This window comes from Leptosomus discolor, chromosome 19, assembly GCF_034619465.1.
Source record: "Leptosomus discolor isolate bLepDis1 chromosome 19, bLepDis1.hap2, whole genome shotgun sequence".
Classification (NCBI taxonomy): Eukaryota; Metazoa; Chordata; class Aves; order Leptosomiformes; family Leptosomidae; genus Leptosomus; species Leptosomus discolor.
Genome location: NC_141409.1, coordinates 10,573,605 through 10,592,363, shown reverse-complemented (window position 1 = coordinate 10,592,363; position 18,759 = coordinate 10,573,605). Strand labels below are relative to the sequence as shown.

General features: G+C 47.4%; 1 protein-coding gene across 1 annotated transcript in view; it reads right to left on the bottom strand.

The window, feature by feature from the left end:
- Positions 1-12,994, bottom strand: part of COL5A1 (collagen type V alpha 1 chain) — a 155,009-nt gene extending 142,015 nt beyond the window's left edge. Inside the window, exon 1 of the mRNA XM_086475890.1 lies at positions 12,895-12,994. Within this exon, the coding sequence (XP_086332016.1) occupies positions 12,895-12,994 (100 nt within the window). The remainder of the gene's footprint in view (positions 1-12,894) is intronic.
- Between the last annotated feature and the right edge of the window lie 5,765 nt (positions 12,995-18,759).

The window sequence follows — 18,759 nt, the reverse complement described above, 5'->3', positions numbered from 1 at the left end:
TTGCCACCATCAGATAAATTTGACCCCACAAGTCACAACAGGGGCAGGTATATGGGGCCCCAAATCCCACCCAGGTTCCTTAGAGGCCACCTGAGCTAAAGCAAAGACGTGGCAGATGTCAGTCCCCCAAAAAGCAGATGTTCCAGCTTCATCCATAAAAAGCTCAGTCCGAGGCCACAAATTGGCCAGCTCTGCTCAAGCAGCAGAGACTCAGCTATTTCCAGGCCTGAAGAAATTGTGCTCATTTTAGCAGCGGCGCTGTTCGTTATTTGGGATGAGTGTCCCCAGGGCAAGGAGGGCCCCGGCTTGTCTGGCCAAGGCTTTGGAGAAGGGAGCTGCAGGGAGGAAAGCATGCTGGGTTACTCACTTTAAATGTGCAGAACATCTTTAACTGATGTTCTGGCTCTAAAAGTTTCAGAGCATCTCTTCAGTTTATTGGTGTGAATTTTTAAGTACCTTCAAAATGAGGAAGCCAAAGTTCTTTACAGACATTTCCACACCCAAAACAAGCTCCAGTTTTGGTTCTGGTTCATATTTCATAGGAAAAAATCTTAATCAGTTTGGTGTTATCCAAGCCTATTCCCCATGGCCACAAGAAATCACACTGAATTTTCCTAGGCTGAATCCCATCCAGTACTGTAAAATGCTCCATAAACCGACAAAAAAAAAAAAAAAAAAAAAAAGACATGCAGACCTCTATGCAACAAAGGCAGCAAGTCAAAAGCAGTAGCAGAAAAGAGATGAGGGGTAGGGTTTGTGATTTAGGCCTGATGATGCTGTGATACTGGTTCACTGCCTAAATTCCCAAGGTCAACAGGAGTCTGGTCCCAGCCCTGCATCTGCCTGCAGCCCCGCATGGACAGACTTCTGCATCAGTGCAGTGCTGCAAGAGCCAGACTCACAGCCAAGAAGCAAAAAAATCCTGTCTCTGCCCAGGCACGGGGCCCTGGGCCAAGACAAAACTGTGTGCAAGCGCCGAAGGGTCAGACCAAAACTCCTGGCCCATGCACATGGATGACTTTCCCCTCGGTGCACAGGAATCCCCTACGCAGCAGGGCCACGGCTGCCTTCGGAGGCTGGGTACAAAGCACCACATCCATCATCCTGGGGCACTGCTGTCTGCCAAAGGCTCCAAAGCCGCTCGGCTGTGCTTTCCCATTTAAGGAGCAAAAGGGCTGATCCTGCCCAGCGCTTAGCTCTGCTCACGGGGAACATCTCGCCGTCAGACCCCGCTGTGGGAACGTGGCTGTGGTTGGAAAAGAAAAGGATGGTGAGACACTGCAGAGGACCTAACCCTCTGTGCTGGCCCTGGCAGAAGGGTTAAGCACGCCTGCTGCCTTTTCTATACATAGTCCTGTAAGACAATAGCTTCCAGTGCATAAAGGCTTCACTGCTTCCTGATATAGCTCTTTAATTACAGAGCACTGGGAAAATTGATGTTTCCAGAGCAGATATGGCCCTTATTGTTTTTCTGGTTTGCATCCTGCAGAGAAGGAGGACTGAAGTTTGAAAAAAAAAAAAAAGCCCAGAGTCAGTTATAAATGCTGGGGTCTGTTTGCTCCTCCTCCCCGTCCCAGCTCCTGAGGTCAGCAGGGAAAGCATCCAACAGTTGCAGAAAGACAGATTGTTTTAATTTAGACATTTGAGAGAGGCAGAGTGAGGGACTTTCTCCCAAAGTGTACAAGACGTGATAATATGCCTCTCCCGATCCCTGCAAACCCTGGCGAGAGAACATTCCTAGCAGTTTTCCTATGTGAGCGCTTGCCAGCATGTGCCAAAGGCAGTGACCAGGATGAAAGGCGCTTCCTTCTCCCACCCTTGCATCGCTTTTGGAGTGCCGAAACGATGAGGGGATTCTTAGTGACCTGCCCTCCCTGTTACAAAAGGCAGAATACCCGACGGGATTAAGAGAAAACCAACATCAGCCTCATCAAGAAAAGCGTCTGCAGCCGCAGGGCTCCAGACGAGCAGTCCTTATCCTTCAAGGAATCGACAGCTTTCCAAGATGAGACACTGAGCAGCCCACGGTCAGAGAACAGATGCTGTACACCAAGGGATGGACGGGCTCATATCTTCTCGGGAAAACCCTCCGAGGGGCACGTCCAGCGTGGCTCCTGCCCTGCAGCAAGCTTCTCCTGCACCGTGGCTCCCACGGAGTCACACGGCAGCAAGCGCAGAGCAGCTCTGCTGGTCCCGCACATCTCGTGCTGCCACAACCTGTGTCCTGCCCGTCAGCAGCCAAAACACCCCCACCACCCACCTCATCTATTTCCAGAAAACTTTAACTTCCACGCAATACCAACCCAAGGGTTACAGACCCAACGCTTCATCGCACAAACCGCGACAGTCCTCCCCTGCACATGAGCTACAAGCCACCAACTCCTGCCTTGCTCCAGCCCTCAGTCCGCGTCGCGCTATCGCGTCGTTAGCAAATGAGTCCCGGTTCCCAGTCATTTGATATCAAATGGAACTTGTGTTGAATTTTCAGCCGCCTTGGATCAAAGCTACACTGGCAAATCCATTTGAAAGTTGTTTATGGAAATGATCTTGCATTAGGTGGGCAAGAAAAATAGTTGGCTTAATTTCCTACTGAAAGTGTTATTTTTTGGTGGAGGGAAGATAAATCAGGACTCTAAAGCTTTAGTTATTTTTTGGAGGAATATCTGTTTTACGCCAGAGGAGTGGCTTCAGAAGAGAGAAATCCAATGGCTAGAAATCAAAAATGTAAATATTTCTATGTACTGTCTCTCAGGATTCATATTCTGCCAAAACACCAAAGCAATGCTAGACAATATGCAGAGGTGTCTGCCCCAGCACACCAGGATCTCAAATGCGCTGTGGATGTTTCCTTTCCAGGACAGTGAAAAGCAATTAGCCAAAACGCTGATAACCCCAAAGGAGGGTGTTTCAGCCATGTGAAAAAGGAAACCCATAGGTACAGGAGCCCGTGACTCAAAGAAACTCTACCCCATTAAAAAAAAAAAAAAAAAAAAAAAGAAAAAAATTAACAACTTCTGAACTGGCTTCTGTTTTCTGGCCTCCTGGCCACCACCGCTGTTTTATTGAAATTGCCCCAGCAGTATCAATTAAAGGAAAATTCTGGCCAAGTCCCCATCCTACCCCACCCACTTGGCATTAACCCATGCACAGCTCACCGCTCCCCTTTCCACACGTGCAACCCACGAGCCACACTTCTATTTCCAGCGCTCTGCCAGTGTGGTTAACCAGCTGCCTGGGGCTCGTCGAATGAAGTTTTCGGGCAGGAAATTAAAAAAGCTTAATTTACAACGGGGCATTTACTAGGGCCAGGGCAGGGGACAGGCCCACACTTACCCCAGGCACCCTGCAGACTCGCACGTCCCACCACCCTGCTCCGACACTGCAGCTCCTTCCCCCAGGGTGCTGCAGGAACCGAGGTGGGACCTCACTGGCACCCATCGCTCAAGGGGGACACATTTTCCCACCAGCATTTGAAAAAATAATACCATCCCATGACAGCACCTTCACCACACTACTAACCCTTGCTGTATGTGCAGGAGGGAAGTGGCCTGGCTGAATACCAGGAGTCTCCACACGGAATTGGAGGACGCCTTTTCTTCTGGGTACCGCTGGACATGTAAAGGAGCTGAGAACAAGAGCTTGCTAACCCTACAAGGTCCAGCTGTTTGTTTTGCAGAACAGCACCAGCAATAAGCCCAACACTTCCACAGTCTTACCCTAATTTTCTCTACCCAGCCTTTGGAGCCCCTTGCAACGACAACCGCCACACCTCAGCTCCAGCCCCTCGCTAACTTTTAGGTGCTTGAACATTTCAGCAGATCTCAGCCGAGATCTACTCTTGTAACTCCCTGAAAGTACAGTGAAACAGAGCTGTTTGGCACCAGCTGAAACACCTCACTTGGAAGCTCCTTTTTTTCCATTTCTTCTGAGCAGAATGACACTTGTATTCACAGTGACTCATCTCCTTGACCTTTCTATTCACTTTTAATGGTGCAAGCTGGAAATAAGGGCATACAAACAATGCATTCATTATTCAGCTGGTGAACTGCAGGCCTCAGACCAAATCTCTATCCTGTGGCAGACAAGAGCACACAGAGTAGATATCTCATTCCAGCACATCTAGCATAAGCACCCCTCAAAGACCACACAAACCCACTGCTTAATTCATATTTGAGGGGTGCAGCTGAATGAGCTGCACCAAAAAAAAAAATCACTGAGTAAAATGCTGCAGGAGCACAAAAGATCCTGGGAAATTGGCAGTGTCATCTCCAGGAATTCAGCTGCAATGAATTCTTAGTTTAAGTATTGTCTTGGAAACAAAAAAGGGGGTGGAGGGAGGAACAGAAGAGGAAAAGAGGCCAGCGAGGCTCTCCGTGAGGATACATGAGCTCAGCCAAAGCACAGCTCTTTCCTGTATATCCATACTCAAAAAATAGAAACTCCAGCTGACATGTAAATGAAACTCTAAATCTGGCCACGAAAACTGCCTGACAGTCCCTTCAAGCAGGGACTCCAACAGACGCCCCTAGTGACCCCTCTTCTCTCTAGGAGCTTCCCCCATCAATCCTTACAGCATTTCCAGCAGAGCTACAAACTCCCCCGTCCTTTGCAAGTTACAGCAGTGAAGTGCAGAAAGGCAAGGAAAGAAAAGGGCTTTAAACAGTTTGCTTAAAAGCTGAGCCAGGAAAAAACTTATTACTTTATTTACTCTGAAAGAATTAGCATCTCTCTGGCTGCAGATGCACAGCTTGATCCAGGCAGGGATGGCACACAGGGTCATCCCAAGCTAACAGTAAGACTTAGCTGCATTTAAGCTAGGCAAATCATTCAGGTTTTCAGCAAGCTGCAGCTTCCTAAGGAGAACACAAGGTCCCCCAAACATGCACCCCCATCCCTCCTTAGGAAAACAGAGTGCCTATCTCCTTTGGGTGACATCCAGATACTGTTCAAACCAATGGAAAAGCTGTCCCTGAGCACAGCAAGACTAAGGTTTGGCCTTCAAATCTTTCTCCAGTGAATCTAGAGCAGTAGGGCTGGGCACCACGAGGAATATGACTTCTCAAGAAATCAAATCAAACCCGTAGGGATGAACACACCTAGCCCACAGCCCAGCAGAGCACTTGGCAACTACATACACTGGAATTACTTTCTTGTATCAACCAAACAGCTGAAGGTCACCACCCCAAAGTCAGCTAAGAGACACTCTGACATCAGCTTACCTGCCCTCCTGTTCCTGCCCACAGCACAGGCTTCACATGCAAAACCCTACAGGGATATCCAGCTTCAGGATCCAGCACCCTGCTTCCATCTGCATCCCTCCACCTTCCACAGGGTTTATTTCCCAGTGAACTGATGCATGTGTGTGGCTGCCTAAGAGATCCCCTGCCTGCTTGGGATCTCAGTTATAGATTTAATGCTTCAAAGCGTTCTAAGAGTAGCCAGTATAACGGCATGGTGGTCTGTATTGTACCCCATCATATAATCTGCAAGAAATCTGTCCAAATCTAAAGACAAAATCCAAATAACCTTCTGGATTTGCAGTGTGAGGCACTAGCGTTGCAAGACAGGAAAACACTGTCCCAGAGGAAAAGTACTTTTAAAGCAGAAAATTCTTAGACCACAGCCACTAATATAACCTGAGGCACAGGGATGAAGAGAAACTCTTAGAACACTTCAGTGCTTGCAAACACACGTCTTATTGGCATATCAGCATTAAATTTGTGTTAAAGCAACACCTCAGTGCCAAGTTCCGTACAGGGAGGCAGGATCAGGCCATGGGAAACACAGGGACTTGCCTAAGGGCTGACAGAAAGTCTGTAGCAGAGGTTAGGAATGAGTACTGATGTAGGTCATTGCACTCATTCAATCCCCAAACTATCCTTTTTCTCTCCAGTTTATTACTCAATCTTGAAGGAAAACTCCGGCATTGTAAATACATTAATACCATTTTCCTAGTTTCAAAAAATGACATCTGTCAACATTGTGAAAGCTTCCAGATGATGCTAAGAATCCTGTTGGCTTCTGCAGAGAAAAAGAGTCCAGACTCAAAGCAACCAACCTCAAAAATGCCTTTTGTGTAGCTCCTTCATTTATTTATTTTAGTTCTAAAGATTTTCCAGACACATCCGCAGAGAAACCAAGGCATCATTTGGACAGTTCATGCAGTGCTAGGCTTCATTTCAAGAGCCTTGAAACTTGCCAACAGTAACCCAGTGGCTAATTATACCATGTTGCCAACCTAAGTTTTTTTCCATTTAACATTAGATTTCAACAAAATTTTTCCATTCTTTCATGTCTCAACTTTTTTTTTTTTTGGTTTTGCTCATTCTTCCCATACTGGGTTTTTCTTTGTTTCACACAAAGGTTTATTTTATTTTTAAGAAAAACTGCCAGCTTGCAAACTCATTAGCTATCACATAAGCTCCAATCTAACTTTAGTAAGACTAAAATCTTTGATGCACAGCAAAGTCAGGCAGCAACTGGAGAAGACAGTCCCAGGAAGCTCTCAAGGAAGCCAGGAGGGCAAAGGAGAGGGAACGCACTGCCTAGATTAACAACAACCAAAGGTGTAAGTAGGTAACAGGCAACACCAGGAGGCAGGGAAAAAAAAAAATCTTAAGGGTCTGAGGATTGCATTCTGTCTGCCTTGGTCAAAGATTTGCACCCACAGCCAAACAGCAAAGCCGCTAGCTCAGGACACTGCTATGCTTTGCTGATGCTCAGCCAAAGGGGAACAGCTGAACTCCAGCAACGAAGCTGTTTCCTGAGGCAGATGTGAGGCTGTCTGCCTTCTTCAGAAACCACAAGACAATGTCCACCTGGAAGGGTTTCCCTTCTAAAAAATCTCCTAAAACCTGCCCAGAAAGCCACCATGTTGTTAGCAGGGAATAAGAACCTACCAGCCTCTTCAGACTGCTATTCCTGACAGCTCTGTACAATAGCTGCACTCCAAAGGGTTCATAACCAGAGAGAAATCCAAATAAAAATAACAAGAGCCAAAAAAGGCACTGAGCAGTCCTGCTCCTGAAGAACAGAACAAAGGTTTGACTCAATGATCTTGAAGGTCTCTTCCAACCAAAACTGTTCTACGATTCTATGAGCACCCAAGAAGCCTCCACATCTCAGCAGAACCAGAGCTTAGAAGGAAGCACAGGAGCAGCAGTACCTTTGGTTGCATCAACCCTTCCTTGGGGCTCCCCAGCACGTCAGCTGATACAAGGAGGAAACCCTCTTTGTGGGGACAGTGTCTCCAGGATGATGCCAGTACCAAGTCCCACTGCTTCAATTAAACAGACTTGCCATGTGTCCAAGATAGGTGGGCGCACTCCATACTAAAAAGAAGCTACAAGTCGAGGACCTACACAGATAATGCAGGGAAACCAATGGAGATTATCAAAATGAACTCCAGAAGAAGCAGAACTCATGTGTGCACGTGTCTCTGTGGTGATACTGATGTTTACTGTGGGACAAATCCTGCAGTTCTTAAATTTGACCCAATTCCAGCAGATGACTCTCTAAGGTCTCGGCATTCCCAAAATACTCTCAACAGTAGCAGTATCAGAGACCTGCAGCAGAGTCAGAGTCTTCCTAAATGCATGATTAGTAGAAGCCTACGCCAGATAAAAGCACAGAACCAAGAGTGGAAGAAGTCTTCCTCCACATGAAAAAAAAGTCTGAGAGGAGGTATGCTGTGTGGTTCACTTCTGGTTTATTTCCCAGACCATTCTCATTTTAAACAGCAGTTACTATTTACCAAAACCTAGGTATTGAAAGGTGGTAATCACAGTTTCAAGAGAACCCAAATAAAGTTTCAAACCTTTCTCTGCAAAATAATTCATTTTTTAGAACAATAGCTGTATCCTGAGGATACAACTCCTGCTAAACAAACCAGGCGAGAGCATACGTGGGCGAGTGTGTACATATGTGATGACGTGCCAAATTTATACTTGTGAGGCAGCAGGGATTCCCCCGTCTTAGGGGCTGCTACGCTTCAAAGCCAATTCACACGACAGCAGAGCACGAGCTCCAAATGGGATTGCTCTTCCCAAATCACTCCAGACCCGGGCACCTCCTCCCCGAACCATGGCGTAGGCAAACCAGTCCTTACCGTCCAACACCAGTGCCAACCAGCAGGCCAGAGAGGCTCCTCACTGGACCCTTTGGAAGTCCTGGAAGGCCAAGCAGCCCCTGCCTGCATCGTTTGCTTGAACAAGGTCCTAGACCCCTCTCTGCACCTGCAGTGTTTGCTGCCATCCAACAACCCGGGGGGCTCAGCTCCCCACTCTTCCCGGGTCCCACCATTCTCCAGACGTATCTGCAGGCAACCATGCAAACACCTAAGTAGTAAAACCGTGAATCACCATGGCAATACCTCACTTGAGCACTTTTTTACATACACTATCGTCCCAGTGGCCAGCTGGCCCGTCCTCCCTTCCCTGCATTACCCCTTGTAGGTTTGCTGGGCCACAAAGCCCCTAAATCCTCAATCTGCTTGTGCGGGGGCACTCACAGCAGTATTGCTCCATGCAGTTTTTCCAAGTGTAGACTCCCATGTTTACACAGAGTGGTGGGCATCCATCCTCCACCTGCTTTGGGAGGGGGAGAACCTCAATGAAGCCCCAGCATCGAGATAATGTGGAGAGAGGGAGGGCGCAGGGAGCAGGTCGAAGAATCAGGGCGTAAGAAAATAACAGAAAAAGTAATTGTTAAAAAATTGTCAATTTGCTTTACCTCTACAGAAGAGAAAAAGCCCAGACTGAAGAGCAGTTTCTTGGAAAGTACTCCCACAGATTTATTTCTGAAGTCCAGGCAAAAGTCAGGTTACTTAGAACACATCTATAAATGGTGCTTCACACAAACGCCTCCGCATTAGTGGCACACGCCACAGCAGTGCCTTCTGCTTCTCAGCAGCTGTTGCCACGCTTTGTCTCATCTTAAAGAATACATCTGTAATCCAAGGCAGTTGTGAGAATGCGGTCTAAGCCTATGCCCTGAAACCAGGACAGAAGGGGAAACCGAGTCACCAAAGCAGAGATGGACAGACAGCGTCAGGACAAGACCTCATCCTCAGTGTTAGAAGAAAAGCGACGCACACACCACTTGGCACATACTACCAAGGGTGACAGGACATCTACATATGCCACTAAGGGTCTGGGCCTCTGGGACAGTGGCAATGATTTTCATGAGAAAAAGAAAAGCTCTTTCGAAATTAAAGCTGTTAGACCGAGCATCGCACACAGCACAGCTGCTGGTACCGCACACACAGGGAAACAGAACTCAACTTAACTTGGGAACCACCAGGAGGGTATGCCCAGTCAGCTAAGGCTTGCACCTCCACACCCACACCACAGAGGTGGGAGATCAGAGCAGGAGCCACGTTACCGAGTCCCACCCCAAAGGCTTCCGACAGATATCGGCACATCCCCTGCATCGCTACCGTGTGGCTGCAGGTTATCACGGGGCAGAAAACTGCTGGTTAGATTCGCTCTACAGTTCAAAAAGGAACCAACTCGAAAAGTCAGTCTCCAACAACAAAATGTAAGGGGCAGGGACAGTACCCACTTAAAATACGGATGTGCATCCCCTTTACAATCCCTCCTTATTTGTTCCAGGGCGGACACTAACTCTGCAAGCAGCAGGAGTAACACCAAGACAGTTTTGTTCATTGGATAACTCTTGCTCTTGAAAAGAGTTTTCATGTGAGGATCCAGTATTAGAGATCCAAGCTAGCAATGCCAGCAGGCAACTCCACACTGTCATCCCTCTTTGTACACCAAAAATCAGCGACTCTTCAGCGTTTTGCCTTAGAGCTACCCCTAAAGACCAGACATGAAAAGGGATTTCTACAGTCCCCAACAAATCATTGCCCAGACAACACTGCAACGCTTTGTATGGAAGAGCTGAAGTTCCCGTGAGCTTTGGTGGGACCAAACAGCACCGGCTCCTCGACCACAAGTTTGAAACCAGCTCCCGCATCCAGCACAGCTACAACGCTGCAGGAGGCGAGTGCAGGGGCAGCCTTCAAAAACCAGCTCGGAGGGAAGGGTCAGCAAAGATTTTTCATCTTGACCCCAGCTTACATGGAAGAATAATATATTACCTCAACTGAACGCCTCTACCACGTCCCCCGGACAGGGCATGTCCAACAGCTGGGTGCTTTTAAGTTACAAAGTCCCGTTCCAATCTGGCAGTGCATTGACAGCATAATCCAGGTTTTACACTGGAAATCAGATCTGCCATCAATTCCAGACTTATAGAGTCATATTTCTTCTTGTAAAACAATATCAACACTTTAGATTGGCAAAATATTAAACAAAACACTTCTAACTGGCTGGATAAAGACTATTTTTTTTTTTTTAGCTCATTCTAGATGACTAGGGAAGAGCCAAGGAGAAAAGCAACAGATGGTAACAGGATACTTCATAATTTCCAGCATTTTTATTTCTTTTAAAGGGCACGCCATGTAGTCTTATTACACTTTTCTTCGCCACTAAAGGAAACTGCTGCTTCCAAGAATTTTCACCCAGAAACCTGATTCAATTTTATAGGGATTTGTAAAAGCAGAGACAGATTCCAACTTTGTCTGTGGGTTAGATTTTTGTGTGACATCATCTGTTAAAATATGGGAAAATCTGAGCTGGAAGGGCAGCATTCAGAGGCAGTTCAGTTCATGTTGCCTTTGACATTGTTATTTCTCTGTTTTTCTGGAAACCCTCTCTGCCAGGTGTCTTCCCTTTTTCTTTGGAGCCACCTGATGGATCTGCTTCTGAAGACGATTACAGAGGAGTTTCACCTCCATACAAAGAAACCAACTAAAATGAAACTGAAACAGAAACAATTTGAGCTGAAACAAAACCAAAGAGAACTTGGAAAGACTAAAAGAGAGCTATAAAGAGCATTAGTCAATGCCATCAACAGTCCCCATCTGACTCCTCCCTCATACAAATTATTTGATGTCCTATTAGGAGGCTCATTAGGAAAACTCAAAGCCTTTCACCGCATGACTCATTCCTTGGAGCTGCACCTTGGCTCTACAAAAAGCTCTCCAGCTGCCCACCACAGCATTAGCCCCAGCCAGCCCACAGCTGGACCCAAAAGTTTCAGAAAAACTATCAGGTAGCTTTAAAAGGCGCTAGGTCTTCGATTGAAGCTGTCCGAAGGATACACACCAACAGGCAAAATGCCTAAAGATGCTTTGAAACCATTAACACCGGCGCAGACCAAAGAAAAGGAAAATTTTCTCATCTTCCCTTTGAAATAGTTGAGACTGGTAATAATTCAGTTTTCAACTACTACAAAGTAACAGAGCAGCCGGACAAGCTGGCTGCACGGAAAGGGAACTCAAGATGAGCCAGCAACATTCCAGTATACTTCTAGTCAGAAAACTGCTCTAACAGTCCGATACATTTGCAGTACAACAAACTCTTGTGGTAGCTCCAACCGCCGTTAACTTTTCCTGCAGGGACGTTCTAAAGGCATTTTATTCACTGACTAGCAACTTATTTTCCGTCTTGCTCAGACTTTGCAAGCAAACCACTGCTGAAAGCATTCCTCATACGCCCACCTTTTCTTCTTTAAGGTCATTTTAAGAACCTAGAAATTACAATCATTTGCAACCGTGCTGCTATATAGAGAATCCCACATGCAATTTGTCCTGGTAAGACATGAACAACCCTGCAAACACCGCTGCCTGAGTTTCCCAGGGAAAAATACCCAGAGCACACAAAAATCAAGCATGAAAGCGGAATCCCAGACAGCTCAGCTCTTCGGGGCACTTCTCAGTTTCTCAAGTTACCCTGCAGAACTACTTTAACTTTTTAGTTTTCAAAATCAGCTTTGCCAACTAAACGCTTCGTAGCTTTTCCCTCTAAACACAACATAAAAAGACTTGAGAGCACCAATGCCTCCGAGTGTCCCTTACAAACTCGGAAAAACACACAGAAAAACTTTTCCAGCAGACCCACAAGCCTCCAGCTGCCCCGCTCTGGCATTTCACAGCCCACCCAGGGAAGGCAGACATTTGGAAAGCAGAGCTCTCGAAACACACTCAGCAAACCCAAAGCATCCACTTAGAGAAATAATGTGCTCAATCCCCCTCCTGCATGACTGCAAAAAAAAAAAAAAAAAAGTGACATTCCAGGGTTTTTCTGGCTGCATGTCTAGTGCCGCTGCACATCTGGTACTTCACAGAGCTTCCTCTCGCCACTCTCGGCCCCAAGTTTAGGAAGAAACCGCTGCAAACTGGGGCTGGCGAGGCGAGGGGGCAGAGTGAGATTTGGGGTCCCGAGCAGAAGCGGCTGCAAAGCTTTTGTGTAGCCAGTTGTGCCACTTTTCCGTGCGGAGGGGAGAGCAGATTACTTCGGGACAAAAAGTTTCTTCTCCTCAAGGAGAAGGAACTACGCAGGACGAGAGGGTTCCAGTTCACTAAATATATATTCACACATGTATATACACACACACAGAGATATATAAAGAACTGGAGCCTCCAGAAACACATCTTGACTTTTGCTCTAGAAAAAACGAGCCCAGCAACAGGCAGCTCTGCTCTAAAAAAGGCGAATAAAGTATTGTTTTAAGGGCTTTTTTTGTTGTTGTTGCTTCTTTTTTTTTCTTTTTTTTTTTTTTTCCCCTTTTACGGGCCCCCTGACAAACGGCATTCAGAGACTCAGGCAGCTAAAAGAGGTTGGGTTTTTTTGGTGTGGGTTTTTTTTTTTTTTTTTTTTTTTTTCCGGAATGCACTGAGTAAGGAAAGACAAACGCTTCGCCCCGCACAAAAGCCCCCTCGCCCACCCTCACGGCACCCCCCGGCCCCGCACGCCGCTGCCCGGGACCCGCCGCCCCGGGATTTGGGGGGGGGGGGGGGGGAAGATGGGGGCGTCTCGGGGGGCCGCTTACCTGCCCGGCCGAGGGACAGAGCACCCAGCAGCACCAGAGCAGCGGGTACCGACCAGCTCCGTATCCAACTGCGCCTTTTCCACCGCGTGTGCGTATCCATGGTCCACAAAAAACCGGGCGACAACTCGGAGGGAAAGGATGAAAAAAAAAATAAAAAATAAAATAAAATAAAAATAGATATCTATCTACAAGCGAAGAAAAACCGCTCAGACCCCCCCCGCCAGCCCCCCCCGGAGAGCAGCCGCTTTATAACGCCATGGGGCGGGCGGAGGGCTGTGGGGGGCTCCGCCGCGCTCGCTCCCGGCCCCTGCCTGCTCCTGCCGCCACAAAACTTTTCTTTCTCTCTCCCCCTACCCCCCTTTTTTTTCCCTTCTTTTAAACCCAAGGCAAGAGTTTGTCAATCTCGGAGGAGAGCAGCAAATCAGGACCGGGCGGTGCGGCCCCCCAGCCCGGCCCGGCCCCCCCCCCCCCCAACCCCCGCCCCGCTCCCGGCCCGGCCCCGCGGCAAGTTTGAACGCTGCGGGGCTGCAGCAGCCGCGCTGGCCCCGGCCCCCAAAACCAGGGGGTTTCTCCCCGCAGGAATGAGCGCCAGCTGGAGTTTTCTCTCCTTTTCCCCTCCCAGCCCCCTCCTCTTTCCGATTCCCGAGGGAAATAGAGCCCGGAGCTTGTGGAAGCATGAAAAAAACGCAAGGATTTGGGCAAAATAAAAAAAAAAAAAAGAGAGGAAAAAAAATGCGAGGGCGCCGCTGCAAAACGTGCATGCCAAGGGTAAAAGTGCAAGCAAGGAGTGGAAAGGGAAGGCGGCATCTCCTGCCAGGCTAGCTGGGTGCTGGGGTGGCGAAACCCTCCTCTGGCAGGCAAGTGAGGAGGACAGTAAGGGATGAAGGGGCTGCTGGTCCTCCGGCTCTGCTCCTCTTCCTCTCACTGCGGCCCTGAGCACTGATCACCTTTGCACACCAGTGGTGGCTGGTGCGTTATCACGCTGGTAAACATCAACTTTAAATGATTTTACTTGTGCTGGCAGGGTATAGCAGCAATGCTAGAACAGTACTGGGGAAAAGAAATAAAAATAAAAGCTGGTGTGACTTCCCCACACCAGACCCCTTCCTCCAGCACTGCCCTCCCCCAGGTCCCAGGAGAAGAGGGCAGAGCTCACACTGTAGCAGTAGGTGGCACACAATGCTGTAGACCCCTCAACAAAACCGAGGTGAGGTGGATCTGGAGACCAGAGAAGGAAGAACAACCAAATGCAGCCCTCTCCCTTAACTAAAGTGCTTTGAAGACACTTGCTGGTATCAGTTCTTGGTTTGTCAGTGCCATTAAAGGTCTGAATGTCACTGCTAGCCCACATCCACACTGCAGTTCTAGCTCCTGTGACTTCACTGTTTGGTGTGGTACTGATTTTTCATGGAACAGTGATTTTTAGCTATAGACTCATACTCTGAACCACACCAAAGCATCCCAAGCCTTCCCCAGTCCCTGCACGGCAGCATCCTTAAGGCCTTCATCATCCACCAGGAAAACAGCCATTGCCATCACCTGGACTCCAGTCTCCTTGGCTCTGGGCTTGGTCATTCAGCACTGCAAGAACTGGGGTGGTCACTGGCCATTCCATTTAGGATATACAAGGGGGCAACGTACAAATTAGGGGTCGCTCATCCTGTCCCTGCTTTGGGCTGTCGGATGGAAGAACTCAGGACAACAGGGGCTTATGTTGAGCTTTAGCTATTCACTCAGCATAAATCTTTGACCTGCTGGAATCAAAGTTGCTTGGGCAGGTAATTGATATCAAACTAACGCATCAAAACCTACAAACACAGGATGCCAAATCCCACCAAATCTGCAGAAGGAAGCAAAGGGAAAGGGGTGCTCCCAGCCTGCTCACCTTCTAGTCTAATGAAGAGGTTGTCTAATGGTTCAGTGGAAGATTGCTGCAGGAAATCTTCCCCTTTACCTCTGAACCTATTGAGATGCCTCCTCCCTCCTACCAGCCTCCCAGTGAAACTGGAAAGGCTGGAGCATGAGCCACACACAAGAAGAGATTCTCTGCTGAAAGAGCCTTTCACCAGAGAGGTGAAAGTCAGATTGGCTGCAAGCCCCTGAGTCAGGAGCTGGGAGGAGGCACACGGCGTGCGTGTGCTGGCTGCAGCCACGTGTAGGGTGGGTACCGTGCCAGTGGCACTCCCAGGCAAATCTCTCAGATGAAAACCCCTTCCAGTTCTTGCCTTTCATGAGTAACCAGATGACTAGAGGCTGGCGAGACAAATCAAGTGATGCTCCCTACCCAGGAGGAGCCTGGAGGCACGCTCTTTCAGTACACCACCTGTGCACCCCTGCAAACACCACTGCAGAGCACTGCAAGAGGCGGTCCGACTGGATGCAGCCCAGCAATGACAACATCCATCACCACTGCACCTCCCTCCTGCTTTAAAATATCCCACTACTCACAGCAAGAGTCCTTTCCACAGCTGCCTCTGGTATGGAGCGGAGGAGCTATTCCACAGCTCACAAACACTGCGTGACAGAGATGCTTTCTCTCCCCTCCATTTGCATGGACAGTGAAGCATCTCAAGGATACAGATATGGAACTAGGACAGCTAAAAGCACCAGCAGACCCCTGTGGGTTGCAAATACCCCACTGCTTCGCAGTTCCCCTTCTCGTTATGATAACAACGTAATAACTTGATCCACAGCATTTCTATGGATGCCTAATCGCCCTCGAGAGGCACTGCCAGCCTCGCTGACAGAGGTGGTGTCTGATTTCAGCCCCAGTTACACAAATGCCAGGATTCTGGGTCTTCTCATCCCAGACTGGCATTTCTGATCACACAAACAGCTCATTGTTTTGGAATGAGACCCTGTTTTGTCTTCTGCAAGTGCAAATCCCACTAACACCTGAGCACTGTAACCAAAGTGTTGACATTCCCTGCCCTTCCAGAGGCATACAGCTATCAGAAAGGGGGTGCCTAAACATCAAAAGCACTGCAGACAAGGAAATAAAAGCAGCTCAGAGCAGCACACTCACACACCACACGTTTTCCAAGGGCTCTCCACTCCAGAAGCAAGCCAGATTATCCAAACCTGGACCCACATCAGATGCAAAGCAACTGTACGTTACACCAGTTGAGGATCTGGCCCAGGGAGCTTTTGCTGAGCAGTAAGTCTGAGTTTCCAGTTGCTTTCCAGGTGATTTAGAAGCTTGCACAGACCTGTTTGCCCCTCCTTCACAATAACAGAGAAATACAGAAATCAACTTGTAATGGCAAACTGGAAAATTCCAGCATCCGCATGCCAAGTTTGAAGAGCCAACCTCCGACTCGGAGAGGGCCAGATCATCTGGTGGTGCAAGCTCCAAGTAGGTTTACACGAGCTGGGTTGGTTGACGCCAACTCCAAATCCCTCCAGCAGCCAGTTGGGGTAATGGCTGAGTAGCCAAAGGAATACATTGCACCAGTGGCAGATGGCCAAATATCTTTAAGGAACAGCAGTTTATAGAAGTATTTTCATGACTAAATGCATCTTGAGTCCAGTTGGCTGTTTACAGGATGGAGGACACATCTGTGAGCTTTCACAAAAACCCTTAATATACATACATAAAAATTTTTTTTTTAATCATTTATATGCTATGAAACCAGACATGAACATTCAGCCAAAAAACCCAGAAGGGCATTATTCTGTATTCTGAAAGTAAGTATTGGGATAATCAGAAAGAATAGCCCTAGGTGTTACTGATAACACCCTATGACCAGCTGATGAGAACAGACTGAAAATTAGACTCTTAGAATTGCCTGAGCTGTTGCATAAATAGTCATGAAAGACACTGCTCTTGGAAGAGAGATTTCAAATACTATTTCCAAAGAGCACATGCTTCTAAAAAGACAATTTTCCTCTGCAATCTGATTGTCTGCCTTTACTCTCTGCAAACATACAAACACAGTTGCATCCCTACTCCTAACTCAAGTTTTGTGATTTGTCTTGTGCTGAAGTCACAATCCTAACATATGATCTCACACCTATTGCCATGGCAATGATTGCTCTCAAATTCAGCTTCAGAAACAAAAAAAAAAAAGATAATTTAATAGGACTGAGAAATTTTGGATGGAGACCTGGAAAATAAAGCTATCTGTTTATCCAGAGGAAGCAGCACATCTGGTATCCCAAAGCTGGACACTGTCTCAAGCCTCAGTGCTTTGTACTCTGTGTGGTCTTTAATCTGAGCAAAGGGTTTCCTGCGCTTCCCAGGACTGTTCATATCCATTCCCACCCTGTTGAAGAGCCACAGCGTGGCAGCAACTTCCCCAATGCCCTAAAACCTTTCCAGAAACGCTGTTTTGAGCAAAGACCACCCAAATCTGCATTTAAAGAACATGGTGATGGGTAGCACATCAACACTGATATGGCAATACTGCAAACTATCAGGTGACACCAAACAAGTGGAGCAGATACCATTGTCTTCCAGTTAGGCTCCAGGCTGGCTGGTGACATGAAGGGATTCAACAGGTACCTCCCAAATGTGAAAAATATATAACTCTAGGAAAAGTTAAATTTTTTTCTCCCAGAAAAAAAACCACAAAACAGAAATAAAAATAACACCACTCCCATGGTTAAGCACCTATTTTGGCTTTGCAGGCCATTTTCTTTACAAAACAGCTACAGTGCTGTGAGCCTAGGAGCTGGACAGCCAATCCTCCCAGAGCCCAGCTGCTCCGGTGGAAATTCAAATGTGATCTTTGCCATGAGGTGGCACCAGGACAAGTCCCATCAGTGGAAAGAGCAGCCAACACAAGGTGAGGCTTGTTTTTTGGCTATGAAACATTTAAACATACAAAGAGGTTGGTTTAACAGAGGAAACAGCATTATAAAGAGAACAGACTTTCCACTCCTCCTCTTTTTCCAGTGTTGCTGCCTTCCCTTCAGTTTCATGTTAACAACTCCAAGCCTTGTATGTGTTTGAAGCATATTGACCTATTAAACCCAGAAGGACAAATTGCACCATGGTGCCTATTGAGAAGGATGAACTCAGTTCACCTTCTTCCCCTTCCGTCCGATTCCTCTCCATGCCCAGTGCCAGCCTGGAAGACTGGTAGGAGTTACAATTCCCTCTTTACACCCCTGTGTTTTATTTTCTCATGCCCTATGATCTGCGGTCAATGGCCCAGGCTAAACCCTATATAATCTGTCTAGACTTCAGGGAGATAATCCTTGGTGCTACAGAAGCATTACGTTAAACCACAAGGCTGTACGTTAACAGGGACCTGTGACTTACCCTGTGATCTCCACAAGGGTCAAAAAATGAAGAAGCTCCCAAGTGACTTGGGCTAAACTCTCACTGACCCCCATGAAGGTTTGCTTGAATACAGACCACAGAGTTCAATTTCTAGCTCCAGTTTGTCCGTCATAATCATGCCTGAAGATTAAAGGTGAGCCTAAACCACAAAGCTTATGTGCAGGTCCAAAAATCACCCAGCAACATCTGGCTTCAGGGGCTGAGCTTGGGTGCCTGTTAGGAATGTTGTCATCTGGACAACTGTGGTGTTCATTTTCAAGCCTATCCACAAGGAAGGCTTTTAGTATTTTCCCCAGGAACGAATGGGGATAAGCAGGAGTCAAATGAACACTTGACAACTTATTTCTCATGCACCTTCACTTTTTGGATGTTAATGGTGTTCATAAGCTTACTTAACACTCAGCCTGCCAGGACCACAATATGTTTTTTTTTTTTTCCCCAGCAATTGTTATGTTGTAGGGTTGTTGTCCTCATTTTTATCCCAAGAATGCAGATGAACAGTTTTGGTGGTAGAGCCCATTTTCAAGAACTGAAGTCGCTTTCCTCCCTGCTGCCTTACATTTCCTGAAATAATGACC